The 17,463-nt window shown below is 43.1% G+C and overlaps 1 protein-coding gene across 2 annotated transcripts; it reads right to left on the bottom strand.

Annotated features, from left to right (window-relative positions):
* Window positions 1-452: 452 nt before the first annotated feature.
* On the bottom strand, window positions 453-13,851 carry hdlbpa (high density lipoprotein binding protein a). 2 transcript variants are annotated; one of them, XM_068743037.1, is made up of 28 exons: window positions 13,800-13,851; window positions 12,299-12,370; window positions 10,086-10,198; window positions 9,841-10,007; window positions 8,440-8,655; window positions 8,143-8,349; window positions 7,828-8,043; window positions 7,515-7,721; window positions 7,325-7,432; window positions 7,127-7,231; window positions 6,873-6,951; window positions 6,368-6,507; window positions 6,179-6,283; window positions 5,976-6,089; window positions 5,780-5,866; window positions 5,565-5,696; window positions 5,270-5,488; window positions 4,718-4,939; window positions 4,129-4,347; window positions 3,889-4,027; window positions 3,620-3,771; window positions 3,362-3,466; window positions 3,138-3,272; window positions 2,804-2,947; window positions 2,482-2,661; window positions 2,112-2,228; window positions 1,891-2,031; window positions 453-1,794 (listed from the first exon to the last, which is right to left on the bottom strand). In XM_068743037.1, exons 3-28 carry the CDS (start codon window positions 10,159-10,161, stop codon window positions 1,705-1,707), a joined length of 3,822 nt encoding a protein of 1,273 aa, XP_068599138.1. In that variant the 5' UTR covers window positions 10,162-10,198; window positions 12,299-12,370; window positions 13,800-13,851; the 3' UTR covers window positions 453-1,704. The 2 variants fall into 2 exon arrangements, with proteins under 2 accessions (XP_068599138.1, XP_068599139.1); XM_068743038.1 differs by having other exon boundaries at window positions 3,620-3,768.
* Window positions 13,852-17,463: the final 3,612 nt, after the last annotated feature.

Raw genomic sequence — 17,463 nt, 5'->3', positions numbered from 1 at the left:
AACATAGACATCCCCAACCTACATGGCCAACACATTTTGACTCCATTGACGATTGAACTTTGGTGACAATTCCAAAGTTTGTTCGATAGTTAGTGTGACTGTTTGTTTGGTTTGTATACATTTTTGGTAGTGTTACCAAAAATGTCAGAGTGATCCAGAATCCAGGAGTTCAATCATCGGTTCCTGGTAATATTCCCAACATTTCCTGGACATTCCATGAAGATCCATCCATCGTTGAGTCATCTTGCTAACAGACTGACGGACAAACCTCGGCGATTGCATTACCTGAGTTATCAGTGGTAAATAGGGTCATATTTTATTGAGCACAAAATCCATCCATCCACTTATTCACCAAGTCTGTCAACGGTGGGAGGAAGCTGATTTTGGAGCGTCCGCTATACATTGTACCTTCCACAAGCAAATAAAGTATATCTGTACAAAAGAGACAGATGCACGAGATTTTCCATTTTTATTGACTTTTTGGACAGTTTCTTTTCCAGTGTCATCCATAACCGTTCACTTCAATGGTATTTGCATAAACTTTCACTCAATTCAAGGAGGATATAAACCAAGGTAAGCTGATGGTAGATGCTGAATTAGCATCTGGGAAACTTAATCTGCACTCTTGAAATGACATTACTGGGGGGTTGGCCGTGTTCAATCAGTTTCCAGAGAACAGTTAACATTCAGCTGTCCAATAGAAATGTGACATCTCATCTTGGTTTGTATCTTTCTAGTTGTAAGGCTGATTTAATGAAAGAAAGAAAAGCCGGGGGGGGGGCATTGCTATTTAACAGAACCATCTGCATAGCAAGTGGAAGACAAAAGGTCTGGACACTGACCCAGTACAAAGAATGAGTAAGACTCGACAGATATGGCACAAGATGTTGTCGTTTCACACAGATTTCACGGAGCGATGACGCACTTTAGAGCAGTTTGTTCGATAGTTAGTGTGACGTTTGACACGTTGGAGCTGAGGCCTAGTGTTGCAAGTTTAGTTCTGGCCTAACCTCCAAGCATCTGGCAGTTTGAGTAGGCGCCATTCCGAAGCGGCCCAGGACGGCTCCCCGTCCCGTAGTGAAGTCGGCCACTTCGTAAGGCTGAAAGGTACGCGCCGCTAGTTGAGCGCAGCCACAGAAGCGCGGCGACTGAAGAACGAATGGCGATGTGACAGAGAACGACCAACAGAGTGCCTGAGCGCTAACACACAACTTTCACGCAGCTACATGAGCAGAGCAGGAGAGGGGTGGGTTACTGAAACCGCTGGCCCGTCATTGGACAGGAATCATGCTTGATGCACGTCGCGACTCAGTTCCAATACCCCACCCTGTGAAGGCAACTAAGATACCGGCAGCTCAAACACCGATGTTCGGCCTAAATTTGGTATAAAAAGTTCAAACCACAATGAAATGCCAGGTCTTATAAACACTCGCCAGTCTTATCCAGACTGCCAACTTAAACATTATTCACTTCTGTTAATGCGGATACGAAGCTCACAGGTCAACTACAGGATGTGAAAGCACTTTGAGAGTCATGGTTCTGCAAGAGGCCAGGCCAGAATTTAAGTAGACAGAGGATCGCATTCTCAGAACTGAAGACTTATAGGGCAAGCGGTCAGACCGGGTCAGCTGGGGGGGGGGGGGGGGGGGGGAGAAGGGGAAGATTGTGCATGGTTAAGGTGATAGTCATCTGTAGCAGCATGGCTCAGAAGCGCTTGGGCCCCCAGGGGGAGGCTTTGGTTGCCACTGGGGCTCCAAAGCTGGGGAAATCTTCAGAGCTACTCATATCAGGGGCCTGCAAATGGAAATAAAAATAAAAATCAATGTTGATTGAGGAAATAAAAAAAAATAAAAAAATCACACAGCGTGAAAAACAAAGAAAAATCCTCACCTTCTCATTGGCAGTGGTCCAGGGAGCCTCCCTCACCACAAAGCCTTTGGATGGGCCTCGATTTTCATCCACAGCGGCAACGCTTCCCCCGGAAGGCCTCATGTAAGCCATCTTCGCCTCATTCTCCACGACATCTGCCAGCTGACAGCAGCGACACGGACGAAGGCAGGATTTTAAAAGACGGCACCAAATGTCAACAGTCGTCATTTGAAGAAACTCACATATTCTTCTTCCAGGTTAAGGAGGTGGTCAATGGCTTCATCCACAAGCTCAGGGCGACCTGTGACCGTCACTAGGTCTGGGTCTGCAGCTCCACTCTGTGGAAACCTGAGATCAACCTAGGAAAAAGGGAAGAGAAGAAAAAGGTCTTTAAGTGACTTTACACAAAAAGCAAGTCCAGGACTACTCAGTCAGCTGCTTTCTACTTGACTCTAACCACATTAGCTTGGCAGGATTACAGAAAATATGCTGATAGATTTAACAAAACTTGGAAAGGCTTAGGAAATGTTGGTACGTCTTCAGATGAAGTGGTAACTCCAGAATATTTTTTCTCGCCCTTTCATTGTACGGCGATGCTGGCTGCAGACTCACCTTAAACTCATCCATGATCTTGCGGATTCCCCTGCCGCGGGCTCCAATGATACGGGCATGGACCCGGCTGTCCAGGTTGATGTCCTCAGAGATCATCCCCTCCAGCTCATCCACGATGGCCTGGATGGCTTCTCGCGCCGCTATGGCTTTGTGCTCATACCCTGCAATTGTAATCTGATCCTGTGGTGAAACAAATTCAACGCGACAAAATAAACAATGCATTATTCGTCCAGAATAACTTGTAGGATGACGGTTACACGAGTCGTTGGTCAAAATAAGCAAACCAATAGGGAAACAAGAAAGTTCTGCAGAAATGTCATACCTGATTTTCATCATTCTTTTCTGGGAACTGGATGTTGACATCATGATCAGTGCGGATGGTTGTTATAGTCGCACCCTTTCGGCCAATGATTTTGGGGTGATACTTGGGGTCCACAGTGATGGTCAGTTTAAAGCTCCTGAGCGCCTGCACAGGGAGTTGAACGAAACCAACACTAGCAAAGTTAATCATCAACTCATTTCCTTATTGAAGGTTATGCTGACGGTGGCCTTCAAAGCAACCTGAAAGATAACTGCCACGAGTGCATGTGAATAATAAACATTGCCCAAGCACACACCAACTTTCTGTACAAATGTCAAAGGTCACCGATACCAACCCGGTCCTCCTGCTCGGCCTGCAGCTCTTTGACGCGCTCCAAGAGGCCGTCTTTGGCGCGATCGAGGTGATTGGCCAAGCCAGTGATGGCGATTTTATCAGACTGCTGTTCAGGAGCAGGCACTTGAATATTAACCTGGAGGTAGACAGCGGTGTCACTATAAGTTAGCAAGGCCGGGACAACATCATGCATCACTGTGCCAACACTAAATCTGTGATGTGCACCTCAAATTCATCCATCATCTTGCGAATTCCACTTCCTTTCTGTCCAATGATGTAGCGATGAAGCTCAAAAGGCACTTCCACCTCAATAGAAACAGGAACCAGAGCCTAACCAGAAGAGAAAGCGGAGGTTTTCAGGAACAGCTCACTAGAGACGTCTCATGAGTGTCATGGTTCCATCATGCACAACCACAACTTGTGTATTTGTAAATTCTGTACCAGAAGATTCTTCATATTTTCCTTTATTACATAATAAAATACCTTCAAGGCTTCCACAGCAGCCTCGCACCGCTCTTTGCGACCAGAAATCACAATCACATCACACTTCTTGGGTGCATTTGGATCGATGGGCTCCCTCATTTCGCCGTTGGCCTCTCCGTTCTCCTGAACAGGGGCCTCTGCCGGGGGTCCTGCTGAAAGAGGGAAGAGGATGAAGATTGGTGAGATTTCTTTCCTTGTTCGAGGAAGGGGCCTTACACACACACACGCCTTTGGTCCAAAGTCATCCCAATATTCCTTCGTTCGTTTACCTTGCGGGTCCTCACGCTCCGGGAACTTAATCTGCACCATGTGATCTCTGGTGATCTGCTGGATTCGAGAGCCCTTGGGGCCCATGATAGAACGATGAAACCTCTGAGGAATCACACATTCGATGGTCACTTGAGCATCCTGGAAAGCAAATGTTCAAATAATACATTTAGTAAATTTCAAACCGGAATACAGGGGACACAATAAAATCATCTCAGCAAATGAAACGTGTCTCTACTGACCAAGTCCTCGACAATCTCCTGCATGCGCTTTTTGGCTGCTTCGACACAGTCTTTGGCTCCTTTGAGGGTGACCTTCTCGCTCTGAGTACCGGTGCGAGGGAAGCTCACCATCACGCCGCCGTATTCATCAGCGAGGTCCCGGAGGACTTGGCCACGGCGGGCCACAAAGTAGCGGTGGTGCTTTGGATCAACGCTCATGGTGTCTTCGATGACATTGTCCTGCGGACGAGCAGTAAATATCTTTGACATTCATGAATGAATATGAATATATTTATTAGATAGAATGTTAGAGTAGCGCATAGCACAGTACAAATAAAGTATCCCGTCTAAGAGGAGCATTTCAAAAAAGCCCTTGCGGTCTTGTTTCCGTTGAGAGTCCTTCGTACATAAATCATCCACAATTAATATAAATTTAACAATACAAATAAAAATAAAACCAACATTCAATAACTCAATTGATGCAAAGTAACATTAGAAAAATAAAATGATTTTACACCGCCGATGCAAACTAACAATTAATCTAAAATAAATGCAAAATGACAATGAAAAATCTGTAAGAGAATCTAATTATTTTTTACTCGTCTCATACCAAACTCTTTATGAGTTCCTCCAGCTCTTTCTGGGCCTCCCGCACCGCTTCCTCGGTGCCGATCACAGTGATGAGCTCTTGATCTTTGTCTTCTGCGGTGGGGAAGATGACCCTGGCTCCAGTGCTGTCACGAACTTTGCGGATGTTTCCACCACCTTTCCCAATGAGGAACTTATGGTATTCTGGCTTTGCACGCAACTCAGCAGTGTGGCTCTTTGTTTGCTGTGGAAAAGTTGTTCACAAAATTGTTTTTGAAGATATAATTTGCAGGTCAAGCGCAGGCATTAGTCAGCAAAAATGTATGTTTACGTTAACAATGACAGTTTATTTAAAAACAAAACTGGATTCTACATTTGACTAAATGTGTAGAACTGCAGCTACAAACAGCTACAAGGGTTTTTCCAAGACGCATGTTGTGTGCAGAAAAAGCCACAGAAACAGTCTTTGCAGTTTACCCCTCCCTCTGCCTGCCTGCCTGCCTGCCTGCCCCCCCCCCCCCCTTCAAATGGTTCCCAGTTTAGCAAGTTTAACTGACATCCCATGTACACATACCTTTTCCTCTGCCAAAGCAAGCAGCTGCCGCTTGGCCTTCTCCACCTCCTCTGCGTGGCCTCGGATTGTGACTTTGTCGAGCCCCGAGCTCTCATTGGGAAAGTGGATGTGCACGCCACCACACTCCTCCATGATCGAACGCACAAAACGGCCCTTTGACCCAATCAGGGAGTTGTGCAGCTTGGAGGGGATGGATACTTCTACCTCTGTGATGTCAGCCTGGAAAAGAGGAGATGGTAAATAATCACAGTGGCGACATGAAGACCCAAAGACTTTGAGAGCCTAATAAGCTCACCAGCTCCTTCTGAATTGCCAAGATGCGATTTCGTGCCATTTCACAATTGGCCTTCTTTCCTGTGATGACAATCATCTCAGAGTTGCTGTTCTCAGCAGGCAGATCAATTTTTGTGTTTGTTTCCTCCCGAATCTAGAAAAAAAAAAAAAGGCTAATCAAACTCAAACAACTAAAACGTTTTCTTCAACCACATCCTGCTTTTAAAATATATGTACCTTCTTGATGTTTGACCCTCCCTTTCCAATTATGTTTCTGTGGAACTGCTTGAAGATGGGGACTGAGACAGAGAAACCGTTCTCCACCTGACAAAAGGAAGCACTGAACGTAAACGCCCAGCGTAGCCGAGGAGGCCTAACAAAGAACATCAACATATTTACATGAGAGTTTGGCAACTTGTGAGTAACGATGTACCATTTCAGCCACTATCTTCTGCATGAACTTGGAACATTTTTCCACTTCCGTTCGTGGGCCCCTAAGTTGGACGATGTCGCTTTTTTGTGCTGGGTCAGGGAAATTGATGATAACCTGAAACAAATATCAAGTCAAATTAAGTGGTTTGTGGGTTTTGTAGAGACAAACCGCCAATCTACACACACCAGCTGCTTCCTCCTCACCTCTGGGAATTTGTCACGAACTTCTTTAATCTTCTCCCCTTTTTGGCCAATGATGGCTCTGTGAAAACGTTGTTCAATAATCAGGTCCTTTGTACGCTCGTTCTCCTACAATGGGACAGCATCATTTAGTAAAAACACAACACCATCCAATTTGTAGCATCTTGCCAGTGAACTCAAGTTGGTGCTCACCATGCGTGATGCAAGCTCAAGCAGCTCCTTTTTGGCCTCCTGCACACCCTGGGGATCCCCCTCAATGCGGATCAGGTAGCTCTTCTCATGGTCAGGAGGGATGCGAACGGTCACCTTGTGCAGCTCTTTGATACGGTTGACTGCAAATTAAAAATCAATAATTATAGACTGTGAGAAGAACCCAGGTTTTGTTGCAACTTACTACAATGGCACGTTGGCTCCATCCATCCGGTTGGTAGAGAGGGTCGTCCAGCGATCAGTGGACGATCTCACGAAGGTGGGAAAGCACTACTAACATTTGTTTTCGTTTGTTGTGCATAGCTCGGGCTGCAACCATCTGACGTCATTGACCCAGAATGCATTGCGCACGCGAAAACATGTCGGCCACCATGTATCAATTTATGTTGTAAACAAAACAGATTTTATAACTTGTAACAAGTGTTTACATGTTTTTGTCAACGTATTTACATAGTAGAGGTTCCTTTAACAGGAACTCTGCACTTACTGTTCACACCCGCTTTACCAATCAGATGTCTGTGGAATTTGGGATCCACGCTGATCTCTGTGTAGTCCATGCGGCTTATCTTTTGGGCAAAAGCAGAGAGAAACACGAATAGTGTTAAATGCTGCTTTACTGTCTGGACTTTCCCATGTTGAGCCTTAATCCACTTTATAGCGCTCTCTTTTATATCATTTAAATACTCCAAAACATATCCTTGACAAAATAGAAACCAGTGGTACAGGAAAGAGAAGACTCACCAAATCAATAACAATGGCTTCAATCTGGGTCTGCACCATCTGCACGTCTTTGGTGGGACCTTCCAGGGTGATTTTCTCCTCTCCCTCAGTGAACTCAATGTGCACCTGAATGCAATGAGCATGACAACATATTTACAACCGATATCTAAAGTGCATTTTAAAGTAGCACGGCTTTAAAACATTATTTCTCCAACATACCTTGGGCATTTGTTGCGTAATCTTGGCCAAGTTTTGCCCTTTCTTGCCAATAATGAAACGATGAAGCCAAGAAGGAGCTGAGACCGAGGAAACAGTGTAGCTGTTTGCCTACAAAAGTGATACACTTGCTCTCAATTATTCCTCCGAGGCTCTTCAAATGTCTAAGGACAAAGATCAATATAAACCCTACCTTGGCATAAACTTCAGTGAGGGCCTGACCCAGACGGTCCGGCTCCCCACGGAGGATGACAGTTTCTGAGCCGCTGTCAGTTGGTGGGATCTCAACCGAGACGCCAGTTTTATCCAAGATTTCCTGCAGGGTGTTTCCCTTGGGGCCAATGACATACTTGTGCTGAGATTTCTTCACTTCCACCGCAATGGTGGTTGCATTCTTCTTCTGCATTGCAATAAATAGATTAGTTACATTTCATATGTTCAACCCCCCCCCCCATAGCCATAATCTAGAAACACAAAGGCAACCAATGTGTTTGATGCTTTCATACCTTTTCTTCAATAATCTTCTTGATCATAACCACAGCCAGGGCCACCTGCTCCTTCTCCCCAGTGATAACAATCTCCGTCTTGTTCACACTTTGAGGAGGGACATTAATGCGGGCTCCCGTCTCCTGCATCATCTCTCCTACCAGCCTATTGTAGGCACCGGTGATGAATGGGTGATACACCTTGTCGATGTTCACCCTCTCCACAGCACGTTTGTCCTAAGGGAACCAGGGTCAGAGGAAAGCACCGAGAGTGTATTCTAAGGCTGCCGTATCTGGGAGGTACCGGTACCTCCGAAGTAAGCTACTCGTCGCTACCTGCTCAGCAGAGATCAACAGGATCTCATGCTTCGCCTTCTCCAGGCCCTCCTTGGTACCAGAGATCTTGATCTGGTTGCTGGGGTCGTCAGGTCGTGGAATCTGGATTTTGGTGGCCGTCTTGAGCTCCAACTCCTGAAGCTTCTCCCCGTTTTTGCCGATGACAAAACGATGGTGCTCTTTGGGGATGGCAACAGTAGCTGAAGCCTGATAAGGGATCAAATATACAGATGTCACTATCGCTTCCAACTAACAATGCCACACACGTTTTCTGCTGAAAAAGATAGCTCCCTGGACCTGAGTCTGCAGTCGGGACACAATCTCCTTACGGGCCTTCATCACAGCATCCAACTTTCCAGAAACCATGATGGAGAGACCCTGATCTTTAGCCAAGGAGAGTTCCAGGTGGGCTCCGGTCTTATGCATGATGTCCACACAGACCTTCGCTTGGTCTCCTTCCCCAAACTGGTTTATGTCCTTGTACTTGCGCTCCTCCAAAGGCACATGGAAAACCTGATTCAATGTGGAAAACAAAACAAAAAAAGACATACATTTAATACAAATTACTGTTACTATCAGAACTGCTTTGATGTAATTTAAAAGGTAATCCCAAAACACAGTTGAAACTGCACCTTAGAAGAGCAAATATAAAAAGTAAAAATCATCCACCATACATTGTGCCAGTGGCAAAAAACTAAATTTGGCCCTCAAAAATGACACTACATTAACACCACATGTTGTTGTGATTTTGTTCTAGACTTGCTCAACTAGTGCATTACCTAAAAGCTAAACCTATAACCTTGTCATGCTACAAATTAGCTGAACAAGAGAAATGCTATTTGTTCTTGTTTAAACATTTATGTCCAAATATGCTTCTTTATCCAAAACATCAAAGACAGCAGGTCGCGAAACCCATTTTTCCATGTTGCTTAAGATACAATTTCCCGCTACATAAATTTTTATAACCACAGGGTCCTCTAGTGTTTACAGGGAAAGGTTGTCCGTGGAAATGAAGGAAACTACCACATCAACTAGAAAAGCACTCAGAGAGCGCAGACCTCCGCCAAGGAGCTCATTCCCCTCATAATTAGATTTGCACCGTCAACATGTTGATCTGGATCATCACCAAAAGGTTATAAATTGTTCTTGCTATCTTTATACACCAACCGTGAAAAGTGGAAGGGACTCGATGTGTATTTATATTGTTATTATAGTATTACATTTTTTCAATCCATAAATTGGGGTTTCAATGTTAAAATGTAATATTTTTTCCTAACGTCATTCTGGAGCCGATCCTGATAAAATTGGTGGCGAGATAGTCATGTAGGGGTGGGGGGGGGGGGGGTCCTGTCACATTCCATAAACATCGGTCAATAATCAACCGAGATATTGAGAAACAAATGGACTGAAATGCTACCTAATTTTTTTTAACTGATCCACAATCCAGGATCTCTTCTGGATCATCACCATCTGTTCCTGTAAACATTCCCTGAACTTTTTGAGTCATTTTGCTATCGGACGGAAAAACGTCAGCGTTTACATCATAAGGAGGTGGATATCGAAGTGCATGCAGACTTCCAAGAAAAAAAACAAATACACGCAAAACTTATGAAATTATTAAATTACCAACTCTATTTAGAAAAAGAAAAGTAGGAAGTGTTCTAAGAAGTTTTTAAAATTTTAAAAACACTACTGTACCTGGGTGATTATAGAAGACTTGAGAGGACGGATCTTGGATGTCCAGGCATTGGTCGTCTCCTGGGTGCCCTCAGGTGAGGCCGCCTTCTCAGGCAGAGGTGGGAAGGCATCCTTGTAAGTAGGAAGGACTTCCTCCTCCACTCCAGCACCGGTTCCTGCCACAGGAACTGAACACACAAAGTGGCAGCTCATGGCTATGATTGCACTTCACCTACCAAGCGCAGCCATCGAAGCAGAGTACTCACCACCGCTCTGCTCCATGAGGAGCCCACTGCGGTGTTCATTGAAGCTTTCCTGCGTAAGTACAGCGACTGAGCTCATGATTAAGATCCCACGCCAACAGAGTCCGAGTGTGCCACTGAAAGGAAAGTTCACGTGAATACATTTCATAATAGAAGCAGCATAATACTTAAAATGGTGCCAACTCCTTTCAATAAAATGTAGACCGAAAAGATTCTTGGAACAATTTTGGTTGTATTGAAGATTTTTCAAATGTTAGTCATGGTTTTCCTTTTTTCCGTAAACAGAGCTGACATGAAAGATTTTGCGTTAATGATGCCCAATTATGGGTTCTCTTTTTTTTTTTTTGATCACAGATTGTCATAAAACTGCAATGAGTTTTTGTTACTTCAATAACGCCAAAAATCCAGGCTGTAAAATCTATATTTTGTAGCATGTTTCCACCATTTACAGTCAATCTTGTGCTTCTGGTACTCTAAATCTAGGCTACACAAACAAATGTTTTAACATGATGAGCAGTGCCAATGACATATGGATGTGAAAAATGTATTTTATTTAAAACAAAATAAATGTATTAATAGCTAATAGTATATAGGAGTGTTAAAAACCAGTCACTAAAATGATTGTCAAACAGTCACCTCTGATGTGGCACATGACATATTTGGAATACAAGCTGATGGACTTTGAGATTTTCACTATCAACAGAGGCCGTGCCGATCACGGCCCAATCACACATCTACTCTCAAAGTTAGGAATGAATGACAGCATACTCCAACTGTGTGATGACTTCAGGTTTTCTTTCGTGCCCTCAGTGAACATCCATGTCGGATCGGATTAATGTATAACTCCACCGACATAAATCTAAAATGCAAAGCCAATTTTCTTGTCCATGGCATTTGTAAAAAGATGAACTCCAGCTACTTTGGTTTCTGGATTAAATGCATTTGAAAACGCTGACTGTGTTTCATTGGCACTCGTTAATTTTGCTCGGTGACGCAGAAACTAATAGAAAAAGGTACGGGGATTGAAATTTGATCTCATTATAAAAGATGAAAGTCAATCTATAAAATCAGACATCACCACTTTGTTGGTCTGCCCATTTGATGGGGGAAAAAAGCAAAAGCAAAGGAATGTGAATAGTTTGATGGTGGATTTTGCCCCTAAGCAAGTCTGACATTTATTGGAAAGAACAGAAAACTATTACTGTTATTCAAATGATTTTGAATTTAAAGGCCCCCCATAGGCCTTTAAATTCAAGGAAATTTCCTTCAAGCGTCAATATTATGGTAGTCAGTTTACAAGGCTGTGCTTCTCCTACGCATTTAAGAAAACCCTGTTATTGGCATCCTTCTAGTCAGGCTTCAGAAAGTTAAGGCTGCTCAAATTAGCACTAATTACTATTTAGTAAATCTGAATTTCTTTCAAACAATGATTTAAAAAACTTATAAAAACATTTTTAAATAAAAACAGAAAACACTGCACTGATTCTAAACAAGTTTGGGTTGAAATTGTACAGAAGAATTCCGGATGCCTAATATACTGCTTTTGGAAACATGCTGTACCCAGCTGGTTTACAATGGTTGTGCGCAACACATCACAGAGTACATCAATGGAGGGCGGAATGAAAGTCATGCCGAAGCTTAATAGAAAGTCTTACCCGTTTCAAATCAAATAAATGACTTGAACATATTTGGATACAACTCAATCATTAGCATTGTCCAATATTAAAAGTGAACTTTAGCTTTCTACTGCATGACAACAGAACTATCTGATTTTGTTTAAACCAAGTCTATTTAGAGACTGGAGATGAAACTTTGCCCCTTCTGATCACTGAGAGGGAGCTCAAGTACTATGAAAATGATGCGTTTCCACTAAACTCCAGAACAGCTACCATTAGAAAACCCTTAATGACAAGGATGGATGTCCGAGTCGAGAGACCAAGACAACTTTTGTCTTTTTCCTATCATGACTATGCTGCAAAGCCAAGTTTACACCACGGTAGCAGTGACGTATTCTTACTTCAACTTTGACTCATTTAAAAACGGAAGGAAGCACATATCGTTCATTAAATGCAATAACAGAGGCCTATGAAACAATAGTGGATCGTATTGCAACATAATTTTTAAGGTTGAGTTTTAACAGCTGTATTGTAACATAGTTTTTATTACATAACTACCGCGACGGGGGGCCTTCTATGCCAATAACTGGAAAAACCTACCAGCAAAATGGTCAGTTACCAGATAATCCGTCCTGTAAAGGTGAAAGTTCCCGTCAGCCTGCCAGCTTTTGCCTGAAAACAACAGAGGGGGGGGGGGGGGGGGGGGGGGGGGGGGGGGGGGGATCAGTAGTATTGAAATAGTTTCTCAGCTCCAGTTCACCTCATCCCTCATTGATCACAAGCATGGTTTAAAGTTTACACAGAACTCCTTACAGCAGCTTCTTATGAGCACTAGATTAATTTGTTGAGGCAGATATCATTAACGCAATTGTAATACATATTTATTATGGATCAAGCACCAAATAATGATTACCAGAGGTCTACTTTGGATTTGGTACCACAGGCAGAGGCGTTTGACAGATCTGTCCACTGCATTATTGGTTGCTTCTCTCCATCCCAGTAGTCGGAATAATCCCCCAGGCTTAACCACTATGAGAACTACAACTCCCTGAAGCCACGGCTGACTCCTCTGCTACCGCGTCATGGGTACAGTAATGAGTTTAAATTGGTGACTAAAAACTACAGCATACAATCCATGAGCTTCGAATTCAGAAAGAAAAACAAACAGCCACACACTTGGGACAATCTTGTGCTTTTATATTGACCAACACACGAGATCATGTGCGGCGGCCGGACTGCTAGTTAATGTTGACCGACTGGTTCAGCGAGCTAAACTTGCGTTTACATTAGCAGCAGCAGCAGCAGCAGCAGCGTGACAAGCCTTCGGGCCTGTACGACAGAAGTCCTAATCCCAGATTAACTGTTTAAGTAGCCGGATAGCGTGAGCGCTAACTAACGCGGTGCCAAACCAACTAAAGGAGCCGGCAGCGGCCAACAACGCATTCCCCTTAATGCTAGCTGCCGTCACGTTGTCCTGCGATGATCAACTACACAAATGCACGGAAAGATTAATATGTCATGGACACGGATATAACGTTTATTGTGCCTCTTCTCCTAAATAGTGATCGCTTTAGCATGGATCACTAACATTAGCTCCGAACCCCCTAGCTAGCATGTTAGCAAACTTGCTAAAAACTTTGCCTGTGGTGTCTGCGACTGTGACACGTAGCTGCTCGGCTAACGCGTAGCTCGGCTCACTTTGCAGCCGCACACAGAACTTCCGAGCTGCACCTTGGACGTTCCGCAGGGAGGAAAAAAAGGCCGTTGACAGCGGAGTGTAAGATGAAAGCATCGCCCGTAACCGTGGACTGTGTGTGAATTTAACACAAATGCTACAATGCCCTGGAAAAGTTTAACCTTAGCTTTAGCTAGCGAGTTCATGCTAGCTTGCAGTTTGTTCTACTAGCTCGCCAAGTCCACGTAGGCATACAGCTGAGCGGCGGAGAAATGACACGGAGTCGGGCCAGAACAGCCCGAAAGGTCCTCGGCTCGCCGACCAAGTGTCGTTCCAACAAGTACACGCGTGTAAAGTACATGACGCGGAGATGCCATTTCCAATAACGGCACACGCACGCCCCGCACGAAACGGAGTAATACTCACTTATTTCGCGTACTCGTCTGCCCTGAAGGTGCAGAAGCTGAGATGATTCCACTGGCGAGAAGGTGGGATCGAAGTGTGACGGATATATACCGCCGCCGCCCACCAATCACGTCCTCCAATCCTCCAGCGTCACGTCACAGAGTCCGATTACAAACGTCCACTTTATTTCTCGTCTGGTGAGGGATAGAGTCTTGTGTAACTTCCAAACTTTTGCCTGCACGTGGTACATAATGAGTACACGAGGTAACGTGTAATTAATGTTGCATAGATGTGCTCAAAATCATGTTCACTGGAGAGCATGCACAGATCCCAAAAATGACTTGTTCAAGTGGCTAAGTATTTTTTGTGTGCTCATTTCTAAAGGTCTTGGATGGTTTCGCTGCGTATTTTGCAGCCTTGTGTGACATCCCATAAAGGGCAAACCACTAGTCTGCAAAGAGTCAAATCCAGGAAGGCCATGATGATCGAAGCTCAGAGAGCAATAGGAACATGCCAAACAAGCTTGCAGATTTCCCGGGGTTGTGGTGAGCGCTCTCGCCTCGCAGCAAGGATGTTTTGGGTTCAAATCCATCTGGGGGCCCGGGGCCTTGTGTGTGCTAGTTATTCTAAACTGCCCAGAAGCATGGATGGTCGGCATCGTGGGTTGGCCACGCGATGAACGGGTGACCTCGAGTACCCCATCGCTCACCCATCAGCTGGGACAGGTTCCAGGCTCCACGACCCGACCGGGATAAGCAGTTACCAAAAGATGGATGGATGGATGAGCAGAACAGGCACCAAGAGTTAGATGTTTTTGTAAACCACTTCGCCTTAAGAAGGGACAGGATTCTAAAGGAGAACGAGAAATAGTAAGGTCATTTGTGAAATACTGATTTCAGTGTAAAAAGTCGAGAATTAATTTCATTATTTTTTGTACATTGGTTTAAAAAAATATTCAGCATTACATTTTGACTTTGAAGCCGTGCAGGTCCCTCTGATCTATTTATTTTAAGGTCATATTGTTGTTTTCCATTGTTTTATTTATTCTGTATATAGGAATATATTGCAAAAGTAAAGTTATATGACTTTATTTGAATTTATGACAGCTTTGGTGCAGAGGTACAGTACTTTCCTATTTAAAAAAAGATCAGAAGGGCTACATTTTCCGGCCTTTGTCATTCTTCAGCTACCTGTGATGGAATGCATAAGGTCACAAAGTCCACAGTTTTATCAAATAAAAATGATAAATGAAGTACAGCATTTAACTGAGCTTAAAATATCATGTTACCAATTGTAATTAAAGGAGGTACATTCTGACAGCGAGCTCTGTATTTCTGTTCTAATCACTGCTAACTTTCAAAGTAATTTGAATGCTTAAAATATTTCACCGGGGAGGATAAAGGGGTAATCTTTCCGTCTATGAATACACAGTGTTTTCTTTCACGTTTGATAAGATGATGATGACTTTTTAACTTATTTAATCTTTTAATTATTTCTAAGAGTTCATGAATGAAAGTATCACCAATGGAAGACATTGCAATTAATTTGTGTAACGTGAGGATTGAATGGATAATGTAAACTGCACGCATGAAATTCAATAGATTATGTTTGTTAATGTATTGTCCTTGAGCAGAAGGAAGTCCTGCAGAAATTATTTGGTTTGATGCAAACCAAATAAGGATAAATAAGATTTTTGTGTTTCCCATACTACTGTATAGCTGAAGATTAAGATGCTTCTTATGGCATTATTATGGCATCGCAGGATTAGTTTGCATTCAAAATTAATTGTGTTGAAGAAAAAGAGCAGACAAGAAAGTATAATCTTTTGTTGGCATAAAATGAATAAACGAACGAGTGAACCTTGCCTCCCGCCCTGTGTCAGCTGGGATGGGCTCTAAAATAAGAATCTGACAACCTTAATGACATAAAGGCACTGTGAGAAGGCCCTTTTGCAGTAACAGTGCTGCCAAGTGCCCATTCATTCATTTTTTGACGACACAAAGGCCAAATGGCTTTATTACTGTCGTCAGTCATTTGAACTAATTTGAAATCCAGAGAAACAACAACAACAGTCATCTTCCTAGAAATCTATTCTGTCGTGTTTCTCGGACCAACCGATTAGTTCACAGCAGCAAGTGTGGCCATCTTCATAGTTTGTCACTGCTGGAGGTGATGTCAGCTATACCGTCACTTTGTATTCCTGGTGTTTATGGGAGCGTAAATCCCATTTTAAAAATTGTGAAATGAAATTCAAAAACACTTAATTACAACAGAGAAATATAAAGGGGGTGGGGGAGTTACAAAGGGGCAGTGGTTCAGTCTGTGCGGGCTCAGCAGAGGGCACTAGAAACACATTGAAGTCACTTGGTTTAACTCATTTCTTGAAACCAAAAATATATTCTCAAAACAAGGAGAAATCTCTGAGCCACTTAACAGTTGTTCACAAGAGAATTGAATGACAATAGTCAACTGTTCAATTTATAAGCTTTGGATGATGATCCGGATCACCATGTGGACGGTGTAAATCGAACAAGCTGCTTGGCGGAGGTTTGCATCTCCGCTTTTCATGTTTGGACTGTAATACGTAATCGATAAATCGCAATATTACAGTTTTTTACAGTCGCTTTGGTTCTATTATCAGCAATGTAATAGAACCAAAGCGACTACAGCAATGTGTAACTTTATTGTAGTTTTCAAATGGCTGTACAAGTAGTGTCTACTTCTGTCTTGAGCATTTTCAGGTCGTGTCACCGAGTTCTGACCTTCTTTTTTTGCATTAGAAAACACTGAGAGAATAAAGTGTCATAATAAAAACATGCGCTTTTGCAGGTCATCCACTAGATTTTGCAGTTTGCATTAATTGTTTTGAGAAATGCACTAACTGCTGTGCAAATGTTAATAGTGATGTGAGAAAAGCACCAAAGTGACTGAGGAAAACTGTATTATTAAAGTGGAAGAAAAGCTCTAGTCATGAGCGTACGTGGTCACATGTAGGCTGTATTACCAGCAGATGGCAGAACGCGTTATGTTTTCAATTAAGGCTGAGCGCAATAAACCTCAGGAAATCGTCATGTTCAAAACAAATGATCTCATTGAAACTCCTCTTCACGGACACAGCCCTTTTTGTCCCACGTTCATTAAATCTGAATAAAGATTGGTTTGTAAATGGTACGGAATGTCTCCATAAATTTATTCCAAATGTTGGCAAGTAAATGTGCGATAGACCAGGCCCGCACGTAACAGATAAGGAAAGATTTGAGTAAATATTGGCCTCAGATCTTGTACAGTTACATGAGTGAAAATCTATTTTCTGAGCTTTAATCCGCACATTTGAGTAATTATTCTGTTCCATTCATTTGTTTTTTTAGGGCTCGCGTGTGTTTGCGTACAACTTGAATATCAGTCATATTGATTGGCCAATTTTATGCAAAGTCCTGTCTTTTTCAGTGTCATGGTTTACTGTAGCGATAATATTTGTAACTATTTAATCTTATATCTTATTTTGTACATTTCTTTGTACTTTTCAATCCACAACATGTAATATCTTCGGGCGCACAAGTTCATTCTAAGGCAGCTATTTAAAGCGATGGAAGGTAAATCTTCCTCGTCAGAGACAATCCTCAACCACATTTGAACCAATGGCAGCACGAGCGCGACCTCTTTAACCAATGACAGACTGGACGGT

This window comes from Brachionichthys hirsutus, chromosome 9, assembly GCF_040956055.1.
Source record: "Brachionichthys hirsutus isolate HB-005 chromosome 9, CSIRO-AGI_Bhir_v1, whole genome shotgun sequence".
NCBI classification, from domain to species: Eukaryota; Metazoa; Chordata; class Actinopteri; order Lophiiformes; family Brachionichthyidae; genus Brachionichthys; species Brachionichthys hirsutus.
The sequence above is the reverse complement of the archived record's forward strand: the minus strand, read 5'-3'. Positions and strand labels throughout refer to the sequence as shown.